At 38.9% G+C, this 24,634-nt stretch overlaps 1 protein-coding gene across 1 annotated transcript; it reads left to right on the top strand.

Annotated features, from left to right (window-relative positions):
* The first annotated feature begins 2,361 nt into the window (after positions 1–2,361).
* On the top strand, positions 2,362–23,694 carry RAB7A (RAB7A, member RAS oncogene family). The gene is made up of 6 exons (XM_063291713.1): positions 2,362–2,500; positions 16,653–16,741; positions 18,446–18,572; positions 21,269–21,487; positions 21,821–21,949; positions 22,413–23,694. The coding sequence occupies exons 2-6, from the start codon at positions 16,689–16,691 to the stop codon at positions 22,506–22,508; spliced, it is 624 nt and encodes a 207-aa protein (XP_063147783.1). The 5' UTR covers positions 2,362–2,500; positions 16,653–16,688; the 3' UTR covers positions 22,509–23,694.
* Positions 23,695–24,634: the final 940 nt, after the last annotated feature.

The raw sequence follows: 24,634 nt of genomic DNA on the forward strand, positions 1-24,634 counted from the left end.
ATCCACATCCATATTTTAACATTTCTACAGTTAACACTATACCAGCAGACTTGCCATGTTTCAATATTCCCAGAGTTTTTGTGATTTCCTTTTTACTAAATTTTTGGACACTAGCATATAGTATTTCTGTCACTTCCACTCTTTAACATATCGCCCTTCTCATGCAAATCTCTAAAATACTATTTATAATATTTTGTCACTTCAGCTTCATCACAAGTAATTTCACCACTGTTATTTTTAATTCCGTTCATGTTGCTAGAGGCTCCTTTATTTCTAGCACAATGATTTATTTCTATCAAAATCCCTTTGTCTGCCTCTCTTAATCTTTACCTGCAAAAACTTCTTTTTCTCCAGAGGCATATTGTATAAAAATATATCTTCATAAAGTAAATAAATAGAAATAAAATAAAGAACAGATGGCTGTACTAACACCTCCAAAAACCTCTGTCCACTTACTCAAGAGTCACAGGATGAAACTCCTCCCAGATAACATGGGAAGACAGCTTCAGTCACCTCAATAGGACCTGCCCAGCTGAAGTTCTACGGAGCAGGTCTGAGCAATATCCATCAGATGCAGAATCCTCACAGCAGCCTTTGAGATGTTCCTCCAACTGCTCCTTCTCTAAGAGAGTTTGAGTGACCCTAAATAGGGCTGCCGGATGGCACTCCACAGACACAATAAGAATGGAAAAACAATTTTGCTCCTCTTATCACCACAATGTAGTCCTTAATACAGGCTCATACTTGTGACCCATTAGAGGTGTTCTAGACATCTCTTCATTTTCATTTCTTGGAGCTCCTCAGAAAACCAAGGGGCTTTCCAGGATAGGTGCACAGGGAAAGGCTGCTTGGGAGCAATCCAATCCAGGGCCATCAGCACCATCTCCATCTTAGAAGCTCTCCAAGCACTCTCTGAAAACCAGTGTCATGTTCACTGTTCCAATGTTCCTGGTACATCGTAACGTTTTGCATGTCATTTCCCTGATACGTGTTTGATCTCGGGAGGGAGGAGGATTCCTCTTCGGGGAGTTATCTCTTGGCTGCTGGGTTGGAATGTGTTTGGGTTATCTCATGTGTTCAAGGTTGCTTTCCCAGGATGTGTGAACAACGGCTAACAGCACCTGGGAGGGGGTGGTTGCTATGGCCGGGTGAGGGGAGGGATTACGTTTGGAGCCGAGGGTTTTTAGTTTGTATTTGGCGCGCTTTTGCTCATTCTCAGCTTTCTCTGTATTTGCATACTATTCTTTTAATAAATCAGATATCATTAAGTACCTGCTTGAGAGTCTTGAGTATATCAGGATAGGCAATCATTACAACCAGCGGGTTCCATCAGGCACCAGAGCAGGCTGATTGAATAGCTCCCACCACCCTGCATTGGGGAGCTGCTCCAGGACAATTTAAAAAATCCCCAGTTTAAAAGTTCAGTCCACAGAGACTTAAGGTTTTCAGCAACCATTATTTCCCCTCCCCACCTGTTTTTGTAACATCCTTCCTGATGAAGACATAAGAGATTTTAAAGGCTAATGCTGGTTGTGGTGCAAGAGGGATGGTGTAATAAAGATACTATCATGCTATGAATTTTGGAAATGATCTTACTCAAATGTGGGTCCATATAATTTCAGCGCATTACTAATGGAGCATAGCATTGCACTACAATGTTTCCTTTAACTTCCTTTTTCACTTGGTGAACTAATTGGCTTTATTCTTTCCTGTGAGTTATGCCTGCTGTGGATATTAGCACAAGGAATTCTTTGCTGATCTTGAATGAGCACACAAAGCTTAGTCGATACTATCTTTGTTCTCCCAAGAGATGCTTGCATTGTCTCCGCCGCTCTTTCCTTACCCTTTAAAGTTCCGGGTGTGACATGTTGCTTTAATAGAGACGGAGCGATTAATGCAGCAGTGCTGGGAGAACAAGATCAGGAACTGAGCGAAAAAAGTAGGTAAGCAGTAAAGGTGTAATACTGGCTCGAGGAAAGCCCTTTGAAACTGATGGACTTCCTAATCAATCTGCTTGTCAAGCAATTTAACACATTTTTACTCGAAAATAAGTTCCCGCCCAGGTCAACGAGGCTCACGCTGCCCTAAATAAAAATAGGCCCATGCAGGAAGCCGATGCTTGCTTCTTAATAAACTGAACCTGGAGTGGGATACCAAGCTATTCAGGGAATCCTCAGCGGCCAACCTCCCGTTCCAAACGCCGCTTCGGAATCGAGCAAGGGGACGCAATGACACGTATCATAGAGCTGCCGCCAAAGGCTAGAGCGTGAGCCTAATTAGAGCCAAAGGCTTCCCGAACCCCGTCCGGCCAGTGGCCCCGCCCTTTCGGCACGTCAGTGCATCAACACGCCGGGCGGGTCCCGTGACCGGAAGGGGTGAGCAAGAGGCGGAAGTGAAAGCGGGGAGGGTGTTTGGCCCCATTAAAGCGGAGCTGAACGGAGCAGAAGGTTGGTGGTCGTGGGGGGACAGTGCGGTAAGCCGGGTCGTGTTGTCTTCCACGGTGAGTCCGACGGTGCTGGTGGGGCCCGGGAGAGTGACGAAAGTGGGGTGTCTGTTGTTGGGCTCGACGTCGAGAGAGAGGCCTGACGGCTGCGGGAGGGGGCCACTCGCTTAGCCCGCTGCGTTGGAGAACAGGAGAAGGGCGCGGCTCTGTCGGTGGCGTCCGAAGAGGGATTTCTTTGTCGTTGCCTTTTCTTGGCCGTGTTCGCGACGGGAGGAGGGAGCGGCCGTCTGGGCCCCGCCCTGTTCGCTTTGGGGCTGGGGAGAGGTAGTTCCCTATAGGGCCAGTTTAGCGGGGGAGGCAGCCGCTTAATAACTATCATCTGCGGTGGGCGGGGGATTGGTAAGGCGAGAGCACTGCCAGTAGGGTGTCCCTGGGAAGAAAGGAGAGAGTGGCTTCTGTCTTTCTCCACCCCTCCGTTTCCCGGAACAAAGAAACGTGGACTATAGAACCCACTGTCAGTTTCACGGATTGTGTGGTTTGGTTAATGGTAGCTGGTTCCTGGCCCACTGGAAAGGTGAGAGTCGCTGAGCCGCTCCAAAGCCGGCCCAACCCTCTTCTCCCTGCCTCTGCTGGCTAAACAATAACGCTTCCTGTAGCTCCCAGTTGAAGGCTTAATACGATATGGATTCATTGCTTTGGCCCTCCTTCAATTCGTTGTCCTGAAAATAGCGAACTTCTGTTAACAGTAATAGACAGTAATAACAACCGCGAGCTTTTTTGTGTAGTTTTATGTCTAAAGCTACCTACGAAGGTATCAGTTCCTTGCTGCTCTTCCCGCCCCATCTCCCAGCTGAAATGTCTGTATTGTTTAGAGTAAATAGAAGTGCTTTTCCCCCTAGTGACTTAATACTGCAATCTTAATATTCATATTAGGATAACTCTACCAGAACATAGTGCAGTATTTATGATTATATGTATCCAGGTTGTGCTGCAAATGCCTGTTGTGTATTGCTAGATAGTTCTTTTGAGAGTAAATTTTAGAGTGGGATAAATTGAGTGATTATGTACAAGGACAGTTAAGAGCAATTGAATACAAGAATTTCCTTCGAGTGTATGAATGGTAAATCAGCTGGGACTCACAATGTTATCTTACTGTCCAAACATTATGTAATTTATTAAGTTAGGGATGGTAAACAAAGCAGTGTCTTTCTGTATTGCCTTAAGTACTTCATCAGAATGTTAGACAATAAATGACTCCAAGGACAAAAGTGGGCTTCAAGACTTGACTCATTGATACCCTTGAGTAGAGCTAACCTTATCTTTGGTGCTATTGGGTTGAATATGTCATCACCCTGAATGAGCAGTTTGTGCCATATTTAGGAATATTTAGGTATTTAAAGCCTGGCAATTTAAGGCAAATGGCAAGAACAATGGATTGGGCCATTAAATTGGTTTTACTAGGGTAACTGCATACCACAATGAAAGCTAAGCAATTTCAAATAAGCAGGAAGGTATCTATAAATTTAACTATTAAATCTAAAAATATTTCTGGGCTCAAATTATGACTATATAACCTATATCTGATTTAGATTGTGTTGGAGCTCAAAATAATTTGTTTTTTTTATTTAGTTGCTGGGCAGTAAAATTAACATATATTAAATGGAATCCATATATATTTCCTGTTCTATGGCTTGCCTCCTTAGCTGGGAAGAGCAAGCATGCTGTCTTCCCTTGTGATTGCAGCAGCTGATTAAGCACATGATTTAGTTCACGAGTAGTTAAGTGCAATTTATCTAGGGATTAAATGTCAAGTGTTTCTCGAGGGTACATACAACCTATTGCTTTGGAAATTGTGATACAGAAAATAGGCTCTGTAGCAGTCAGTTTCTCTAAAGGCAGGTTTGTCATATGCTTTGTCCTAAAGTTCAATTAATATAGCTGAAAATCTAAAAACTTGTGCGACATCAATGATTCAAAATATATAGTAATTTCAATTTGCATTTAAATGCTTATTTTTCTGCTTATAGTAAGAGTCTCAAACTTTGCATTACCACAGCCTCTGAAAATGAGAAATGGGTATGTGTGGCTTTCCATGAATAATGAGCAAGAAATAAATATACCTCTTTTAATAGTTCAATTTTAATCAATGAGACTCTCAAACTTTGCAGTATCAGTACTGCCCTCTAGGGCTTGTGCGGGCAAAATTAGCAAACTCCAGAAGTAGTTTTGAAAGCATTCCATCCCTATCTGTGCAAGGCTGAACAGGTTTTTTAAAAATCATGCCCCTGCCTCCTCCCCAGATCCTGATCCACAGATTGAGAACTGTTATTTGTCTGTAATTTTTAGTACAATAAACTAATACAAACATACTCCTAATATATAAAGCATAGTTTTTGCTTCAAACAGATGAAGTTTTGAGTAGTGGCTGATAGGTAGGAAACCTCACCAAAAGCTATAGAGCTGTTAGTGTGAGTAAATCCATAATGGCTTCTAGATCAATTACAGGATCTTATGAGATTATGCACATTTGCAGTTAAACTTGGATTATACTCAATATAGTTAATAAAGGATAGCCTTACACTGTTTTCTGTTTTAAAATATCACTCAATTATAATGTGTGCATTGGTGTAATTCCCTTAGCACCTATTAGGCTTTTCTTTCAAACCCATTTTTAATTTTTTCCCTATTTATTTTAAAAGTTAGAGGTATATTAAAAGCAAATTTCAACTCAGTAGCATAATCTCTGTTAAGTATGTCTCTGAGCTCCTTAGAAATCCTTACAAAACAAAAATGGTAATTAGTCGTTGTGTTTTTGGCCATCTCCCCTATAACTTACAGCAACTTCCTAGCATCACCAATCAATGTGAAGAGATATATAAAGACTGTCCTCATTGGCGCTATTATGGCACTGCAATGGTTGGATAACTCTAGAAGGTGCTCTGTCTAATTGGTTATAGAGTGACCTTTATTTATTTGTCAGATTTATAACTTGCTTTTTTGTTCAAGAGCTCAAGGTAGCATACATAGCACTCCGTTTTTCTGTACAACAGCCCTATTGGATTGGTTGGCCCAAAATCACCCAGTAGTTTCCATGGCTAAGTGTGGACTAGTACCTGGGTTTCCTTGGTGCCAATCAGATGCTTTAACCATTACATGACTCTGGCTCTGGGTTCACTTGCACAGAAAAAAAATAAGTTGGGGACAATTATCAGGAAGCAAAAGCAGTTATTCTGATTGTGGATATTTATAAAACACACTATAACTCATTGTTGTGAGTGATTTGAGGCAGTCTAATTCCTAGATGAGATTAGCTCAGGCTTTTTCTGATGGAGGTACTGCTTACATGTGAATATATTTGGTTTTGAGAATCCTGGTTTAATGGTTTAAGAATCCTTCTAGATGAAGCTAGAGCACCTGGTTTGCCTCAAAAAATCCTAAATATAAAAGCTATGGAGAATTGTTTCCAATCAGTATAGACACCATTGAGCTAGATGGACCAAGAGTCTGATTTGCTTTAAGACAACATTCTGTGTTCCCAAACTAATCACTAAGAGACAGATTGATGTACTAGTTAAAGCACCATGCTAGAAATTAGAAATTGGGAGATCTGTGAGTTCTAGTCCTGCCTTAGGCACAAAACCAGATGGGTGACTTTGGGCCAGTCACTCACTCTCAGCCCTAGAAAGGAGGCAATGTCAAACCACTTCTGAAATCTTGCCAAGAAAACCGCAGGGGCTAGTCCAGGCAGTTGCCAGGAGTCAACACTGACTTGAAGGCACCAAAAAAACAAAGCACTAGTCATGCTAAAAGCATGCTTGGCTTTTGTAGCACAATCAGATTTATTTGGTCAGAAGTGGGATAATTTCTAAGTCTTGGGATAAATACAAGATTTAATTTCACTGCTACCCACCCTATGCTGATGATATTTCCTCTCTGGCAACATAATAGCGAGGCATGGAAGGGGTGATTGTAATATTCCTGAGATAACTATGTAAGTGAAGTAACAAATAGTTATAAACAATTAGAGCTGTTACAGTAACATGTGAAAAAATATTAGTTGAACTGTTTCTGTCTAGAAGTAGAAAAATCCGTGCTCATTTACAGAGTAATAGTTACTTTTTCATATCAGCCAGCAGTGTGTCTACCTTTTTTTTCTAGATATACTGATTGTCTTCTTTTTCTCCCCTTTTTCTCTCTTACTGTGTCTGTCTGTAAATTCCCTCTGTCCTCTAAGATCTCCTAGTTTTCTGGTCTTTCTTCCTCATAAGAAAGTCTCTAATTAACTATTTATGTATGTATGTATGTATGTATGATGCAAGTAATCTATTTTGTCACAACTTGTATATTACTTAAGGTTTATTGACCCCCCGAACAGTGGTATCCCAGGACATGAGCTGCCTGACCAAAATTGGGGTAGAAAAGTGCAATCCATGTTGAGATCAGTTTTAGTCCCTTGACCATTAATATAGAAGCAATATTAATGGTGGGATAGGCAGATGGCACTTTACAGGAATCCTGGATGAGTCCCATCTGCAATGACTAATTTCGCAAGTATGTAAGTAAAATTAGGAAATCCCTAATTTTGTACATCTTTAATTAAAAGCTGCTACTACTGAACTTTAGTAAAAAGTGTAGTATGACTAGTCCACAATAATATGCAAAGTTGGTAGCAGCCTTGTCTGTTTCAAACAGCTGATGTGGATCATCTTACAATGACAGCAAATGAGATGTTTTTTCTTCCCAAATGTTCATATGCCTCCACCACTGTGTGTCTGTGCCTTCAAGTGAGACTTGGCAACTGCCTTGTAAAGTCCTTGCAGTTACCTTGACAACATTTTCAGAAGTGGTTTCTTAGGGCTGAGAGTGAGTAACTGGCCCAAAGTCACCCAACTGGTTTCATACCTAAGGTAGGACTAAAACTCATGTTCTCCCAATTTCTAGCCAGATAACCACTACACCAAACTGGCTCTCACCTCCACCATTACTGACTTGTAATATTTTCTCTTGTGTTAGACAAATTCCTCTTTTACTTAATTTCTTCCACACTGCCATTTTAATTGCTCTCCCTTCTTTAAAAGTCTGTTTCTGTATCTTTCTCAGCTGCCAGCTAATAGCTACACAGACACATTATGCTAAACAGTAATGTAGTTTGTTTTGATTGTAGTTTACTGTGCTATGTTTGCAGAACTACACCATGCTCTGTAAACTATGGTTTGTCAGATCCCTGTCAAATTTGGAGCAACACTGGAGCTATACATTTCACAAATTTCAGTGTGCATATGGTGGAGAGTGAACTGTTGGCTAAAATTGTATAGAAACCATTGTGTATCTGTGTTGCACTTGCTATCATACATTACACTCTTCCAGCAGTCTATTAAAAACATTGTTGGTTTTAACTTCAGAGATGTTGGGTATTTTTTGCCTTCTCTCTTAGGGGAATTAATGTGGAAAGCTTGCAGAATTCCAGTTAAGGAAACCCAAGTTTATGTCTATAGCATTTGCTTTTCATGACCTATTCCAATTTTTCTAATGTAGGTCATTCCAGATTTCCATAATCTCTGATAACTGACCATAGTAGCTAGATGGAAATTGTAATGTATAATACCTGGAAGGTTCAGCTTGAAGAAGGCTGATTGGTTTTGCTCAGTGGTATTCTTTGGGAAATAACTATGAATTAAGTGCCAATATCTTTTTTTTAACTTCACTCCTGGAATAAGATTCTATTTATGTTGACACCATAAATAGCTGTGGTGGGCAGTGAGATATATGGAAGCTGATTTTGGACAAATAGAGGCAATAATGCCGGCATTCATGCCAATTATGTTTCAATTTTCTTGGCTGCTCTTGATCACAGCTTTTGGGTTCAGTTATGTATACAGAGTGGAAAATGCAAGCTGCTGTCAGCACTATTTGAGATGTATGGTGAAATCGCTTCAAGCAGTCCAACTGCATTCTGTCCGTTCTCTAAATATTAATATTTAATGAGATAAGCATCCCTTTAAACAAAAGTATAAGCAATGTACAGAGAGTATACGTTCTTGTTAGTGCTCTGACATCACATGCTAATCTCTATTAGTTAGAACAAATTTTCTATTTGTAGACTTAAGCCTTGTTCAAACTGATGCTTAGCAGTTAAGACATCTAAAAATATAGGAGTAATTTCTAGCCACTGTGAAAATTGTAATCCAACACTTTTGAAATGCATCAGCTCAGATAAGGTTTTCACTCAGCTAACATTTCCCTACTTTTCAGTTTAGCATTACTGATGGGTTTTTCAAACATTTAAACTCAGTAAATAGCTGGTTTAGGAAGCTATACTAGGCAACTCACATTTGTGTATTAAAAGCTCAAGGTAGGCTGTATAACCAAATAATTAGTGTACTAAAATGGTATAGTAATTGGTAGCATTGCTTTTCATATAGGCATTTCATGGATTCACTAGTTCTCAGTGGTTATCTAGCCTGGTGTATTTTGCTGCAAGCATATCTGCTGGTAATCTGTTTCTTAGCAAAGATGAAAAGTTGCTGCAGCAGCTGTGCTTAAAGCTGCCTAACAAAGATGATGTCATTGTTGCTGCTTAAAGGTGTGCTTTTTTGAAAGAGTATTTTGCCAGTGTCAAGAATGTATGCCTACGGATACTGTTGGTTTTCTTAGTGTTGCTGTTAATGGGCACTGTTGAATGTAACAAGTCTGCTCAAACCTATTAGTCTGATTACCCATTATTTATTACTTGTCAGAAGACAATTAAATCGCAGCAAGATTATCCTGTTAAATCCTCTGGAGTCTTCTGGAAGAGAAGACTTGAAGGAAAACCTGTAAAATTACTAAAATTGTGAAATTTATGGGAGAATATATTTACAACAATGACAAAGTCTCTACAACACAGTGACTAATTCAGAACCAGTATTTTTGTAATGTAGAAGAACTATGTAAATATTACATAGTACTGCCTATTGAGCAAATGAGGCACTCTTCTCTAGCTTAATGGTTGGGTTCATTCAATACTAGACTCGGTTAAAATAGAATTGAGATGGGTCTGTGGGTTCATTAAGTTATGGAACACAGCCATAAAAATACAAATTATAAACCGTAAGAATAAACAGTACAGTTAAAATCAAATAGTGGGGAAATAGGACTGAACATATCTCCTTAAGAAGTGTTGCAGTAATTAAGGCAGGGTGTAACCAAGGTGTAGGTAACCATTACTAGGTTTGAATGGCTAAAGAGGTCATAGTTAGCACATCAGCTGTAATTATATAAATAGGTTCCTTGCCACCTGTAAATCCAGTTACATTGAGGGGTAAGGAGCACTCTTAGAGTGCAAAACTGCTTTTTCTATAGGGGTGTAATCCAAAATGACCACCTCAGTCCCCGAATCTGGTTTCCCCTTACCAGTAACATCTCCATCTTGTCTGACTTAATTTCAGCTTGCTTTTCCTCATCCAGCCCAGATTCAAATTTAAGCAATATTCAAGGGTTCCAATTGCTTCCTTGGAATTAGATAGTAATAAGTAATAGAGCTGGGTGTCATCAATTTACTCTGAATCAATATTTCCAGTTATTTCATGTAGATTTTAAACACTGTAGAGGGAGAAATCTATTGGCATCATAGATCAACAACCTAGATGTTAAACATTCCCCCAGTACCATGGTCTGGGTGAGTACCAATAGGAAAAATCAGAACCATTACAAAACAGTTCTCCTAAGGCCTAATCTCACAGAAAGATGTCATAGTGGATGGCATTAAAAGCTACAGAGAGACCTAGGAATATTAGGATCATATTCCCCTGTGGATGACCCGCAGTCTCAGTACCATCTCTTGGACACAAATGGATCCCTGTCCCTTTACTTTCCCCGCTTTTCCTGTTTTCCTTTATATTTTCCCTAATTTTTAAAATATTAAATCAGAATTAAATAGCAAGTATGAATCCAGTATTAGAGATTAACTGTCCAACAAAATTGAATCAAAAGTGGATGTAAGAGAAGGGTATATAGAAGCTGACTGGGACAGAGGGAAAAGAATTGTGTTAGTGTGTCACAGAAGTACATGGAGTTAAGCTAATGAGAAGTATGAACAAGAATGTTTGGTGGAATGATAAAGTGGAAAAGCCTGTGGATAAGAAAAAAGTATATGATAACATTGATGGAAAAATAAGGATGAAAGGAAAATATTATCTGTATATAGAGAGAATGATAGTTGCAAACAATGTAATCGAAGAGCAAGGAACAATTAAAGTTAAAAGAGGCAGAGAAAATGGAGACTGATTTTGATGTATATAAAAATTGTTTTGAAAGTGGGCAAGCTAAGGAGTATCATGAGTAAATGGAATTAAAAATAAAAATTATGAAATGGTTTGCGTTGAAGCTGGAATAAAAGAATGATGAAAGTATTTTAGAGATTTGTATGGCAGTGTTATAGAGTGAAATTGAAACAAAGATTGAAAGAAATCATGCTGTAAACATGTTGAAAAATTAGTAAAGATGCAGGTGTAGATGGTGTAACTGGAGAAATGTTAAAAGTTAGATGTAGTTTGCTTATGAAGCAAGAAAAATTTGGGGAGTACAGTGTGGCTTAATGCTGGAGCAGTTCTTATGCTTAAGCAGTTCATTGAGAGATGTACAACAAAGGTATTTTCTCACATTCATACAACTGATTTAGAGAAGGTGTGGGATAAAGGAAATAGGTTTGAATTATGGAATGTTTTACATGACAGGTGATTGCTGAATATAAGAGTGATATATAATAGAGGAAATAAATGTGTGAGAATAAATAAAATGCTTAATGGTTCAACATTGAACAGGTAGTAAAAAAAATGTGTCCCACTGGTTATTTAATGTATTTATAACTAAATACATAATAAATATTTACAATAACATGGGGTGAATGTTCTTTGTATGTCACTCATGCCACATTTTTGGCTGCGAATCCAGATGACATGCTCTGTATGTTAGATTGCATGATGTAACAAATGTGGATCTCAAAATTATGACTAAGGTAGTTGTGCTTGACAGAAAAATGGAGTGCATGATTGTAAGTTACATCTAAATGGCCAAAAGTAGAGATGGGAAAATGAATGGAGCAATTTTAAGATGTGCAAATGCTGGTAGAAAAGTAGTGGCTAGGATGTAATTTGTGAAAAATCAGTGTTAGTTGAAGGAGTAAAGATGGCTGTGTATGAGAGTATGCATCTGTCTCTGTTATATGGAAGTAAGAGGTGGGTATGTCAGGAGAAACATACAAGTAATTGGATGCAGTGGGAATGAGGTATATGTTATATAAAAGTGATGCATAGCAAGACAAGAAGAGCTTGGGTCAAGAATGAATGCATGGACCAGGAGGCCCTGTTCACTGTCACTCACGCCCTCGTGACCTCCAGTCTGGATCACTGCAATGCGTTCTACATGAGGCTGCACTTGAAGAGCATTTGGAAGCTTCAACTAGTGCAGAATGCAGCAGCACGGGTAGTAAATGGCACTGGTTATTTGGCACATGTAACATCTCTGCTCCGTGAGCTGCACTGGTTGCCAGTGTGCTTCTGGGTACATTCAAAGTACTGATTGTCACTTTCAAAGCCCTTCATGACTTGGGACTGGGACACTTGAGGAACTGTCTCTCCCCATTTGATCTGGTAAGGCAGGATGGGTGTGCTTGGGTCCCGTTGACTAAGAAATACCAGTTGGCAGGGCCTAGAAGATGTGCCTTTTCTGCCATAATGCCCACCTTATGAAATATTCTCCCCCCTGAGATCAGTATGGCCCCACTCTGCTGGCTTCTCATAAGTCCTTAAAGACTTGGCTCCGTGCCCAGGTCTAGGGACCCGTTTTGTGGTTAATTTAGTCATTATGATGTGTGATTTATTCTTGGCTGCTATGTATTTTAATTTTTATATTTTAATTTTAATTTATTTTTTGTTCATCACCCAGAGTCACGTGGTAAGATGGGCAGCCATACAAATTAAATCAATCACGGAAGAGCATATGCGTATTCTCCTGTGATCTTATTTATATTTTATTGTTTTAATGGTTAAGATTTGTTTTAATTGGTTTATTGTGCGCTGCCCAGAGTCACATTAGTGAGATGGGTGGCTATATAAATTTGATAAATAAATATTTCTAAGTTTCTGACTGTTTTCCCTGATGCCAGCAGCAGTCTACCGATAGGAGGCAACCCACTATTTCCAGGGTTCTTATGAAAAGTTGAAATTAAAATCTTTGTATGTGGTGCACACATAGGTTCTAAATCTATCCTGAACTTTGTTGCATCCTGTCAGCACCTCCTTAACTCAAAATGGGAATTTTGAGATTGATTGATTGATTTTTACCCTGCCTTAATTATTCTTTATAAATAACTCAAGGCAGGAACATACCTAATACTCCTTCCTCCTCCTGTTTTCTCCACAACAACCACCCTGTGAGTTGGGCTGAGGGAGAGTGACTGGCCCAAGGTCACCCAGCCGGCCTTCATGCCTAAGGCGGGACTTTCCTGGGACTATTGTGCAAGCCTGGTAAAAGGCATGACTTCTTCACAGAGGCACAAACAGGTGCAACAAGGATGTCAACATTCTCATCAAAGTACTTTTTCCTCTTCAGATCTGAATAGCTGTAGTAGTGCTAAATAAGTGAGCCAATATTGGTTATTATGTTTACCTCTCTTAATGGTCTACCCTTGTTGAGAGGCAGGTTTGAGGTTCAAGTTTGGAATTTGTTACAAATATCAGCTGGTGCTTGAAAAACACTATTAAATGAACAGGAAAAAAGTCAGAAATGGATGGGGGGGAAGCCACTCCTAAACTTTCCATTGTTACATAGAAATCTGGATTTTCACATCCTGACAGTGAGATTGTTACACTGAGGATTGTCTTAAGCATTCTGTGGAAAACTCTACAGACTGATTCCTGCAAGTTCTTTGAGATCTGGGAATAATTGGAAGTAATAGCCTTGATGCATTCTTGCCAAGCTTACTCCCAGGTAATTCCTATTTTAAATTACTGTGGGAAGCTTGTTGGTGTCTTTGCTGCTTGGTTTGAGGAAGATATTTGTTGGTATCATATCTCTTGATATCCAGGGAATCACTTTGTTCTGTCTTCATTCAGAACCCATGTAATAAATGCTGCTTGCTTGACATCATCCTCTTCCAGAGGTACTAGTGAACCTTGAGTTTAAAATCCACACTTCAACAAAAGTGAGGTCTTATGGAGAAAAGAAGACATGAAGTGCTTTTTTCATGAAGGAAGGCATGTGATTAAGCACTCTGTGCCCACACATGTTGTTGTAATCTGACTGTGCAGACTTGAGCCAAGTACTGTTCCTATGGTTACCCAAGGGAATAAAGAGTTATCAACAGAAACTTGCTTCATAAGGGCAGATACTAAAATTCAATGGTTTAACCTCAGTTTTCTCATCTTTATCAAAACAGTACAACCAGTTCATTATAGCCCCTACATCTTCTATCTGGAATTGAAATTCCCCAAAAGTTTACTGTTGCATGCTAAAGCATATGCCAAAGCTATTTAGCTGGAAAAATGAACTTATCTATAGACTGGTATGAAATAACAATGGAGTTAAACCTTAAAATATCCACAACAATCTTTTCCAACCTGAACAGCTTTTAGATACGTAGCACTTTAACTTGCGGTATTCTGCTGTGGTATTTTGAGAGCTGAAATCTGCATACTGAAAGCTACCCGGTTTGGAAAACACTGATTTACAGTATCTTTTTTCCCAGAATAATAGAATAGTGAGGCTTTGAGTAACTGGGCTCCCATGAAATGCCATTTCTTGTGTCAGAAATAAATCATAACTCCAAAAGCATATGGACAACAGTATGCATAATTGGAATACCATTGTTAATGTTGGGACATTTCTATATATTCGTGATAACTGTACACCGGCTGTTGGCATAGTGTGCTATGGATTGCATTGTTTTTTTTCTTAGATGCTTCTAGAAAAAATAACCTAATAGGTTATTTCAAATGGGCCTATTGATAGGCCTCATTTAAAAAAAAAAAAAACTTTTCCAGGGTTTTTTCCTGGTTAAATGATGTGTTAACGTTTATAGGAAAGCACACACTTGATAACATTACATGATGCTTTATGCAACTAATGAAATGTTTAGGAGTGATGGTCCTTGAGAACTGTTAGTAGCCTCCAACTACTAGGAGATTAGAAGGAGCACATTTAGGAGAAAATTTCCTAACAAGTGGTCCCTTTTGTTATGGAATGGTTTGCCAGCAGAGATCTACTCTGACCCTGTTTGTCTTTTGGAAGCAAGTTAAAAAAGGCCTTCCAGAGGGCCTTTTTAATTAGTGAAGATAGTGCCATAAAGTTATTCATGTGGTCTTTTAAGATAATTTTAAATATTTGTTATAATTGCTTTTATCATCTTTATACTGTTGTATTGTGGAAGTTTTCCCTTGAAAGTGCTAAGGGTGGCATGACTGTGCTGATTGAAACATGCTTGCTATTGAAAGTTCTTTGACTAATTTGTGTTAAAATCACAAAGATATTTTTTCCATTGGGTATGTATAAATGCTTTCTACACCACGCTTAAGGCTTGCAGTTATATTCTATTTTACTTTGTTATAGTAACACTTAATCATGTAAGTGTTAATAGCTGCAGTTGTGCTCTGCTGGTACTGAGTAGCTCCACTGGCATTTGCAAAGCAGTGCTGCCATGGACAAGTCTGTATGGGAGCTGTGGCTTTGAAACAAATACACCTGAAAGAGAAAATTATCATTTCAGTCAAAAGAACATTAGTACATTCAATCCCCACCATTGGAGATAAATTAATATGAAGGAAATAAATCTCATGTTAAGTGGTCTTTAAAAATAAGGGCTAATTTATTGAATCTAGTGTAGGTCATTTTCTTGAAATAACCGCTGAATTTTCAAAGTTTTCTAAGTTTGCCCCAAATTCCAAAGAGAAAACCTAGAATCTCAAGCAATACAGTGAAACCATGATTTACTCAGTGCAACAGACTTTTCTTGGAAAGGACTAAATGCCATTGCGATTTTATGTTGTTTGAGTAATGCATGATGTGTCATTTGTGTGATGGTCATGCAAATGACTCAAATTGTGTCATTTGCATTTATGTCATTTGCATCATGACATTCATCATGCAAATGATATAATTTGGGTTGCCATATCAAGTGCTCTTCGTTTTACTGGAATTTGGGGAATAATGGAACTCCGCCCCCTCTGTTAAAATTTCATTGTATGATTTGCAGTTACTTTTTTTGAAACTGAAAAACATATGATACAGCTGCACTTCAATATCATTTCTTTAAACTAGCTGCAGACTTTGAGTTCAGGCACCTCCCTTTTTGGCAAGCAATGTTCTCCTCCAACATTGCATCTACATTAAGAGACTTGCAATCCACAGTACCATTTCCTTCAGTTTTAAACATTTGTGAATCTTACACAGCAGAGTATAGATACTAACAGGTGTTCACAGTTGTACTTGCAAGCCTAATAAATAATCATAGTCTTGCTGGGCCTTTTAAATTAAACTACTATTCCTATAAATTTCAATTTAGCAGTAGATTGCTTAATTATACTTAGACAATTGTAGAGCAGATGTTGCATGTAACCCCAAAGACTATGCCTAATGTACAGTTTTGCTGAGCTACGTTCTCTTCTCCACTCCTTCTCCATTACTGGAATAATTAAGCTGTATATTTGTGTGTCAAAGCTCTAGTAAGCACTTCTTAACAAAAATAAAAATTAGAGACTTTTCTCCTCCATGTTGAATTTCTGGTAGGAGCAGCATTCTTTCACAGAGGATATTCTGATTCTATTAACCTGAAACTTAAATAAGACTGAAGCTGTAATTTTTCATAAAACAGCTTTAGGCAGATAACTACTGTTGTTTTTCCTGTTTAAGCCAAAGAAGAAAGCATTGGAATGCTTTTGAGACTGGATAGTATTCAGCAATAGTGAAGCTTATTGAGACTCTTTCCTTCCTGCTTTGATGCTTTATGGGGCACTTAAGTTGAATGGCTAAGCATTCTCTGGATTTGATCAGTAGCCAAGCAGAGGCTTTCTTGCAATGAGGTGATTCCATCCTTACAACTCTTTCAATGAAGCAATACTTAGTACCTAGTTTTGAAGGATATGACATATTAGTACATTATCTGTATTTTGACCTGTCTGTAAAAGCAAATGAATTGCGGAGTAAGACTTTTATATTGTAATTTCTTTTTGTCTAGTAAGTGCGCTTGAATATTCATCTGAATTCTGTAATAATGACTTCTAGAAAGAAAGTATTACTCAAAGTCATCATTCTTGGAGATTCAGGGTAAGTACTAGAACAATATCTTGCCTTGGTTGGAACTGCATAAGAACTGTCTGTAAAGAGTATTATATTGCAAGAAGCCATACAAAACACCCAAGATAATATTGAAGTGTAAAATTTTGCTGTAATTGAAGTATAATGAAATATAATGGAAAACCACTCAGTTTAAAAGGTTTGCAAAAAAGAGCAAAAAGAACTAAAACTAGTCCAAGGATCATGTAAGCATCTAGCCTTGAAAAAGATATCTGTAGCTCCTGGAAACCCCTAGGCACCTTATCTTACAGAGTGAATGAGCATACAATCCTTAAAACAATAAAGATGTGAAAAAAACCACAATATTTAGCTAAGAAAATAATCTCCAGATGAGGTAACAAACCATACAGAACAGTAGTGCCAGCACTGAATAAATTGTCAAAGCATTTCATCTGTGTTGTTCTAGCTAAGTAGTTCTAATTGCTTCAAGTACATGGGAGTAAGATCTAGCTTTTTTTAGCTTTCCATAAGATGCAGATGTGTCAGAATAGAGGAAAACAATTAAAATCCAAAGCTGGGCCAGCTCTCAAAGATAGTTCTCTAGGCATTAAAATAGTATTATTCAAACCATGTTGTTATGAAGTATAAAGTCATTTTATTTTGATCATTGATAAGCAAAATTATTAAGTACTAAAGAGCTGGGTAATGCAAACAGCTACATCTTTGAGAGCTGTCTTATGGCTACTGTGACTGGGGAAAAGAAATCCCAGATTTTGTCTGAAATGTAATCTGACCCACTTCTGTTGCTGATATTTGAATCCAATGTCAGCTAATTTTCTGACAATTTTGAACATCTCTGTAAAAGACATTTGCTGCTGAAATCAGTTTTGAAATAAATACTAATGCTAATATGTAATTTTACACCATTCTCATTTATCAGTAAATAAAGAGGCATTGAAGTTTCCTAAACTCATTAATATATGCATATCATCTGAACAGCTGCTGCAGTAACACAGAATAGTTTACCAAATGGAATTTCTTTCTAAATGCTATGGTTCAGGAAATCTATAACAGCTTTTTAATCCTTGGATTCCTTTCCTTAATTACAGACTGTTAAAACCTGCAAAGAATAGTCAACAAATGTAGCAGCAGAAACCAAATAATAGAGCAGCCTTCCTAATTTTGGTGCTCTATGAATATGTTGAGACTATAATTCCCTTTGACCAATGTGGGTGACAGTATCACAACACATCCAAAGGGTAGTAGACTAATCCTGATTCATAGATCAATGTTGATTTATTGATTGATCAAAGTCTTATTTGGCATGGTATGACCAGTTATTTATTTATGCTGCGTTCTAGAAATGGTAAATAGCAACATGCTGTCACAATGGAACACTTAAAGTATTCCTCCAATCTTTATATTTTAAAATGTTGATCTAGATAACCAGATAGTTGGAGCAGAAGTCTTCTGCAATTATTGTTACAGGATGTGTTCCTAACCCCAGTTTAATCTCTACTTTCTAAATGAATCAATTAGAGGCTTACTGTCAGTTGAGTTGAACTCAAGACATAAACATAAGTAAACTTGTTCTGTTGTAGAAATTCAGATATGTCAGAATAAAAAAAGATGCATGCAGACCTGTATTTTGTCTGCACAAGACTATAAGCATAGATTGAATATATTATTGAACTTGTTTGTCTCCATGGCTTGAATTCTCTTCTGTTTGCATAGGGTGGGAAAGACATCTCTTATGAATCAGTATGTAAACAAGAAATTCAGTAACCAGTACAAAGCTACAATAGGAGCAGATTTCCTGACCAAGGAGGTGATGGTGGATGATAGATTAGTCACAATGCAGGTAAGAATGTACTCTTAGCATTTTCTTGTAGAAGACCCCATTTCTTTATTTATACCTACTCTGCTTACTCCAAAACGTTAGGCTGATTATAGGGCATTCCTTAACATTTCTTCAGATTTTGGAGGGTTATGTAGGCTCAGCTGTGATTTAAAAATCTAACAAGATAGGGGGCCTTCAGAAACTTTATTTGAGGTTAGTACAAAATTATGCCTTTGTTACTTTTGGGGACCACCCCCCCCCCCCATGGTCTGGCAGGGAGAGGATTTTCCAGGTGCCACCCTGAGAGAGATCAGAGGGGTCAGCACCCAGAGAATGACATTCTCAGGGGTAGCCTCCTCACTCTGGAACAGCCTGCCCTTGTATCCCTACCCTTGTGTCTTTTAGAAAAATGGTAAAGACAATCCTGTTTAGGAGGACATTCAGATAGGAAGGTCTTTCTAGTGGTAGCAGTAATTTTTATTGATACTCATTGTCTTTAGTTGTTTGTTGTTTTTAATGAGTATTTAATGGAAGTTTTTAGTTCCATGGTTTTGATTTTCTAGTTTTTTTAGGCAAGCTGGCTACAGTTGTCAAACTAGGCAGCATGCAATAAATAGTGCTAAAGATTAAACCTACCTTGCAATATGGAAGTTGGCTTGATTTGATAAACTGGCCCTCTAGTATAAAGGTTTCGAGGTTTACATGGTTGGTGTTTCCTGTTATTTGAACGTAATGAATTGATTGTCAAATTCTGCTCCTTATCTTTAATTATGGGATCTCACTACTGATGTGCCTAATGGATAATATCAGACTAGTCTTCAGGATTCCCAGTTTGAATCTTAATAGATCTCATTAGGTCACACATCTGGGCCTAATTTACTCTAAGGTGGTTGTGAAGCTAGCTCAGGAGACATTGCTCTACTGTGAGCTCCATGGTAAAAAGAATAAAAAAAGTAACTTCTTCCTACAAATGCCTTCTTAAAAAGGTTGATACTTTAATGTTATGACAACATTTTAAAAAATTCTTGGCTACTATTTGGCCAGTAAATGCCAAATGCCAATCCTAGATCTTGCTGCACAAAGGAGCCTTGCATAAGGGTTAGACACAAGAGGCAAGCTTCTTAAGTATAGTTCAGGAAAATGGATGAAAAAGTGGATTTCACAAATAGCATTGCTATAGAAATGAGAGGCAGATCAGTTAATTTGGCTCAGACCTTCTTGGCATTATGACCTCCACTGTCCTATGCAGATGCTAGGAAAGTCAGAGTTGTCTGTCTTCCACTGGGCTTTATAGTGGGGAAAAGCAGCTTAAATATCCTACGTTGCCTGACTCTAAAGCAAAATGTGACAAAAGTACCTGCTTGTAGAAACTGAGTTTGCTCTCTTTCGTGGAAATGGAATCCTTTCTCAAGTATTTTGTTCAGCTTGATGTGAGGTTTTTCTTGAAAAGGAATAGGGTTCGTGAGCCTGCGTGTCCTGCCTTGCCTTCTGACTTCAGACCCAGAACCTCTCTCACCCAAAGTAGATTTGCCTACCACTACTCTGTTAAAAAAAATTTAGCCTAAAATAGTGACTTGCTCGTGGTATTCTTTCAAAAGAAAATATTCACACAAAGGCAACTTTCTTGGTAATTTATTAATTGTTTCAATTTTGAGGCCACTTGATTCCATAGCAACTCTGGACAGCTTACACATAAAAATTCAAGGAAAATACAATATATCAAAAGGGGGAAAATAGACATCTGACCAGAAAAACAAAAGCCAAGTAGCCAACAACCTGCCAAAGGGGCGACCCCATCCTAGCTCAGGGCCTGGGTCTTAAGGAGTTCTTTATTTATTTAGATTTTTTTGGAGCCACCCAACTCCAGCAGACTTTGTGAAAAGTGAGAAGGGTGTGGGAGCAATACGGATCTCTGGGGGGGATATAATTCCACTGGGGAGGAGCTGTTCCTGAGAAGACACACTTCCTGGGTCTCATAAGATATTGCTGCTTAATTGACGGGTCCTGGAACATGCCCACTCTGAGTGACCTGTCCAGACAGGTGGTCCCCAAGTAACCAGGCCCTACACCATGCAGGGCCTTATAGGTGATAACCAACACCTTGAATTGCATCTGGTAGGAGAGCTTGGCTGAGCTCCTGACTCCCAAAGTTTTTGTTTGGTTTCTCTTTCTGTAGTATAGCCAGACTTTGGGTGGGGTGAGATTTCCCCTTCAGTCCTCCCCTGGTTCCCCAGAGTGCTGGTGGGGAAGAGAGAAGCTGGTCCTTAACAGAGGGGTGGTGGAAGCTGCTCATCCCCGAGGGAGGGGTTTACCTCAAAACCGAAGTTCCCAGAGGGAGAGCTGGTTTGACCCTGGTGTACCTTATTACATGGTAATGAAAAAATTGGGATATGATTGAAACCTTACTCATATTGGTTCTATAAATAAGAAAGAGGAGTGGATATGAAGCCACCTTCCTTTGCCATGCCTACATTTGTAGAAGGTAACTAACAGCCTCCTTGATACAGAGCCTCTCCATGTGACTGAGAATCCGATTTATTCCCCAGAGTTCTTAGGTATGCAGAAAACGTTTCAAAGATAAGAGGAAAGTACACAGGGTCACTGTCTATACACGGGGGTGGGGGGTAGAGCTATTCACACATTTTAAAATATCAGATTCTACTTGATCTGAATAGAAGACCTGCTATTCATCCACTATGTTGTTCTCATCTCTGCAGATATGGGATACAGCAGGGCAAGAGCGGTTTCAGTCTTTGGGAGTTGCCTTCTACAGGGGAGCGGACTGCTGTGTGCTGGTATTTGATGTAACAGCTCCCAACACATTTAAAACTCTTGATAGCTGGCGAGATGAGTTCCTCATTCAAGCCAGTCCACGAGATCCTGAGAACTTTCCTTTTGTTGTGCTGGGAAACAAGATTGACCTAGAAAATAGACAAGTAAGTGGGATGTCACATTGAACTAGAACCAAAGCAAAAGTCTCCAGCCCCCACCCAGGGGTGGGTTGCAAATTGCAACAAGATTTTATGACTGGATTTTTGCATTTTGCAAAAAACCGAAGTACATGAATAAGTACGCTGTTTTAGAGAATGTAAATAGAATAACATCAGTTTGGGAAGAAGTTTTTGGTATACAAGGTTTTCTCAGCCCTCCTGAGCTCTGCAGCTTAGGAAATAGTGTGCAGTTCTTTGCTATTGGTAATAAACAAAAGGTGGTTGGCTAGGAGGAATATATGAGCTGAACTGAATCGAAGAACCTTCCTGTGTTAACAGGTTACCACAAAACGAGCACAGGCCTGGTGCTACAGCAAAAACAATATTCCTTACTTTGAAACCAGTGCTAAGGAGGCCATTAATGTGGAACAAGCTTTCCAGACAATTGCACGAAATGCACTTAAACAGGTGAGCCCTGCCTAGTGCCCTCTTTTGGTAGTCAATTCATAATCCCCATACCAGATCAAACCTGTTGGTGGCTGGCTGTAGACAGTAACAGCCATTGTTGTCTTTTTATACACTAGCAGTCCTCCCGTTTACTTTTCCAAATAAGCAGATTGTTTGCAATATTTTAACATCCTAATTATTTGAAAAACCTTCTGTGGGATTCTACAGTATTTGATGGCATTGGGGTTTGTTTGCTTGAGAACAGCTGTGTGAGCCACATACCGTCTATAGTACTCATATAGTGCCATCCATGGCAGGAGACGCTTGGGGTTCCTTTTTTTAGGGACAGTTTGGAGGCAATGACCATGAGTGTTCCTTTGAAATGATACTGTGCTAGTATGCCCCCTGCCCCCAAAGCAGGAGCTGATCAACTTGAGCAAAGTATTGAACCGTAGTTGATGACCTCTGTCCTCTTTCCTGGTAGGAAACTGAAGTGGAGCTTTACAATGAATTTCCGGAGCCCATCAAGCTAGACAAGAATGACCGAGCAAAGGCTTCTGCGGAGAGCTGCAGCTGCTGAGGTGGGGCTGGAGGGATTAAGTACAGTCCTTCACAAACCGATATCACACTTAGGCCTTCAACCATAAATGGCCCCTCTCCTGTCCTGGGGGGAAAAAAAAAGAAAGATACCATTTTCAGCTGCCAAAATCCCCCCTGACCATGAACAACTTGTAAGCCCATTCATTCCTTCACACAACTTCATCAGTATCCTTGCATCCCATTACATTTTTATGGTAGCAGACCTTTCTCCTCTAGTTAAAAAGGAGCCTCTTTAACATTTGGAACTTAAGCTACTTCCAGATGTCCATTGGAAAGAAACGGTGTACAGATGCTCTGTAACAATTTCCCTTTAATTGTCTTGTGTTCCCCTGTGAAGGCGGCAACTGGAAAGGCTGATTACTCAATAGTTCGTTGCAAGCTCAGCACTCAGTTCCACTATGTTGAGTTTTGTACGTCTCTGTTAATGCTTGTTACTTTTAACTAATCAGATCTTTTTACAGTATCCACATATTATGTAATGGCTTCTTTAGGAAAAAGAATCTTATAGTACATGTTAATATATGCAACCAATTAAATGTATAAATTAGTGTAAAATTCTTGAATTACATGTTTAAGTACTGAAACACAAGCTGTTTAGGTAATGAACAGGTCACTTGTGAAATGCAGTGTGCTAGAAGCACAAGTCCAAATAGACAGTATTCTGTACAGTAGAAGCAAGAATTATGTAAACATTTTTATTGATTTAAGAGCCAAAAAGCTTCATCTCCTTGAAAAATATTATCTGGCTTATTTGTAGTGAAAAATTTTCAAATGCATGATTTTGCGTGCCGGATTATTGGACTTCAGAAATTAAATACCGTTTTCAAAATGATTGCTTTGTTTCCTTTTACCCCTTTCACAATTACTCTACAAATGTAAAGAGGAGTCTGAAATGTCTGACTCTTGTAGAGACAGCCCCATCTGGGTAGTGACAGTCAGTCTTAATGGCGAAGTGCCCTTTCCTCCCCATCTTTCTCTTGCCATCACTTGTCTGGATTTCCTCTAGTGAAACCTTGGCAATTTTGTTCTGCCCTCTACTTATCCTTGCATTTGTAGCTTTCTTGGATGGCCATTTCTACTGTTCCCCCCAACCTGAGGTCTACACTCTAGCATGTAGCCAGAATTCTTCTGTAAAGAAACACGCCAATAAACTTAACAAGAACAAACATTCTTGCTCCCTGTTTCTATGTTTCTCCTCGTTGAAGCTAGCACTTCAGGGCCAATTTTATTTTTTCTTTATCCTATGCCCATTTTATATGATAGTGGCCTGCAGAGCAGTTACCAGGTATGAGTCTTCCACTCAGGATTTTGAGAAAGAAACTACCCTTATGTGATAAGGGGAGAAAGTACATGACAGAAATGCATAGAGACTACCTTTACTATTGGGTTGTATTATGCCAGTCAGTAAACATCATTGGCTCAGACTTTCCCCATGTGTGCTTCCAGATTTACTCCAGAAGTTGACAGGCTCTGGGAAACAAATATGCAAAGGGAGAAAAATAAGGTCAATTCATAATGTAATAGTGGAAGTCTGCTCATAACATCAGCTGTGACAAGGATCTTTTTTTTTAACAGTTTCAGGGGTACCTATAGAGATCAGAGACTGCCTCTTGGAAGCCACATTTCTAAAAGTAAAATTGTTCTGGTTGTTGTATATCACACAAGCAGAATTGGACATTTAAGTGCTATTTACTCTTGATCTTCAGATTTGGGAACTACAGTGGAGGGATTTCCAGTTTCCTTAAAAATCTGCTCCTAGGGAAACAGCAGTTCTCTAGAGCAGGTCTTCACAGCGGGTTCATGAGCAAAAGAAAAATTACCTGCTTGAAGAAGCAATTCTAATAATACAATACCAGTAGATTGCACCTAACATTATTATGGATTACTGAACGAATGTTCTGGACACTACATTTCCTTTTATTAAACTGCCCAGAGTCCCTCCGTGAGGGATAAATAAATGGGAATGGCAGATTATTTGCTTGATCAGTCTCTTTCATTTGCTGAATATAAAATGCCGGTGCTTACTCTGATTATCAGAATAATTCATAGAATAATTCATTTAATTAAATGAACAAAGCCAGCTTGGGTGCTAGATCTTGCTTGCAT

This window comes from Candoia aspera, chromosome 2, assembly GCF_035149785.1.
Source record: "Candoia aspera isolate rCanAsp1 chromosome 2, rCanAsp1.hap2, whole genome shotgun sequence".
NCBI lineage: Eukaryota > Metazoa > Chordata > Lepidosauria > Squamata > Boidae > Candoia > Candoia aspera.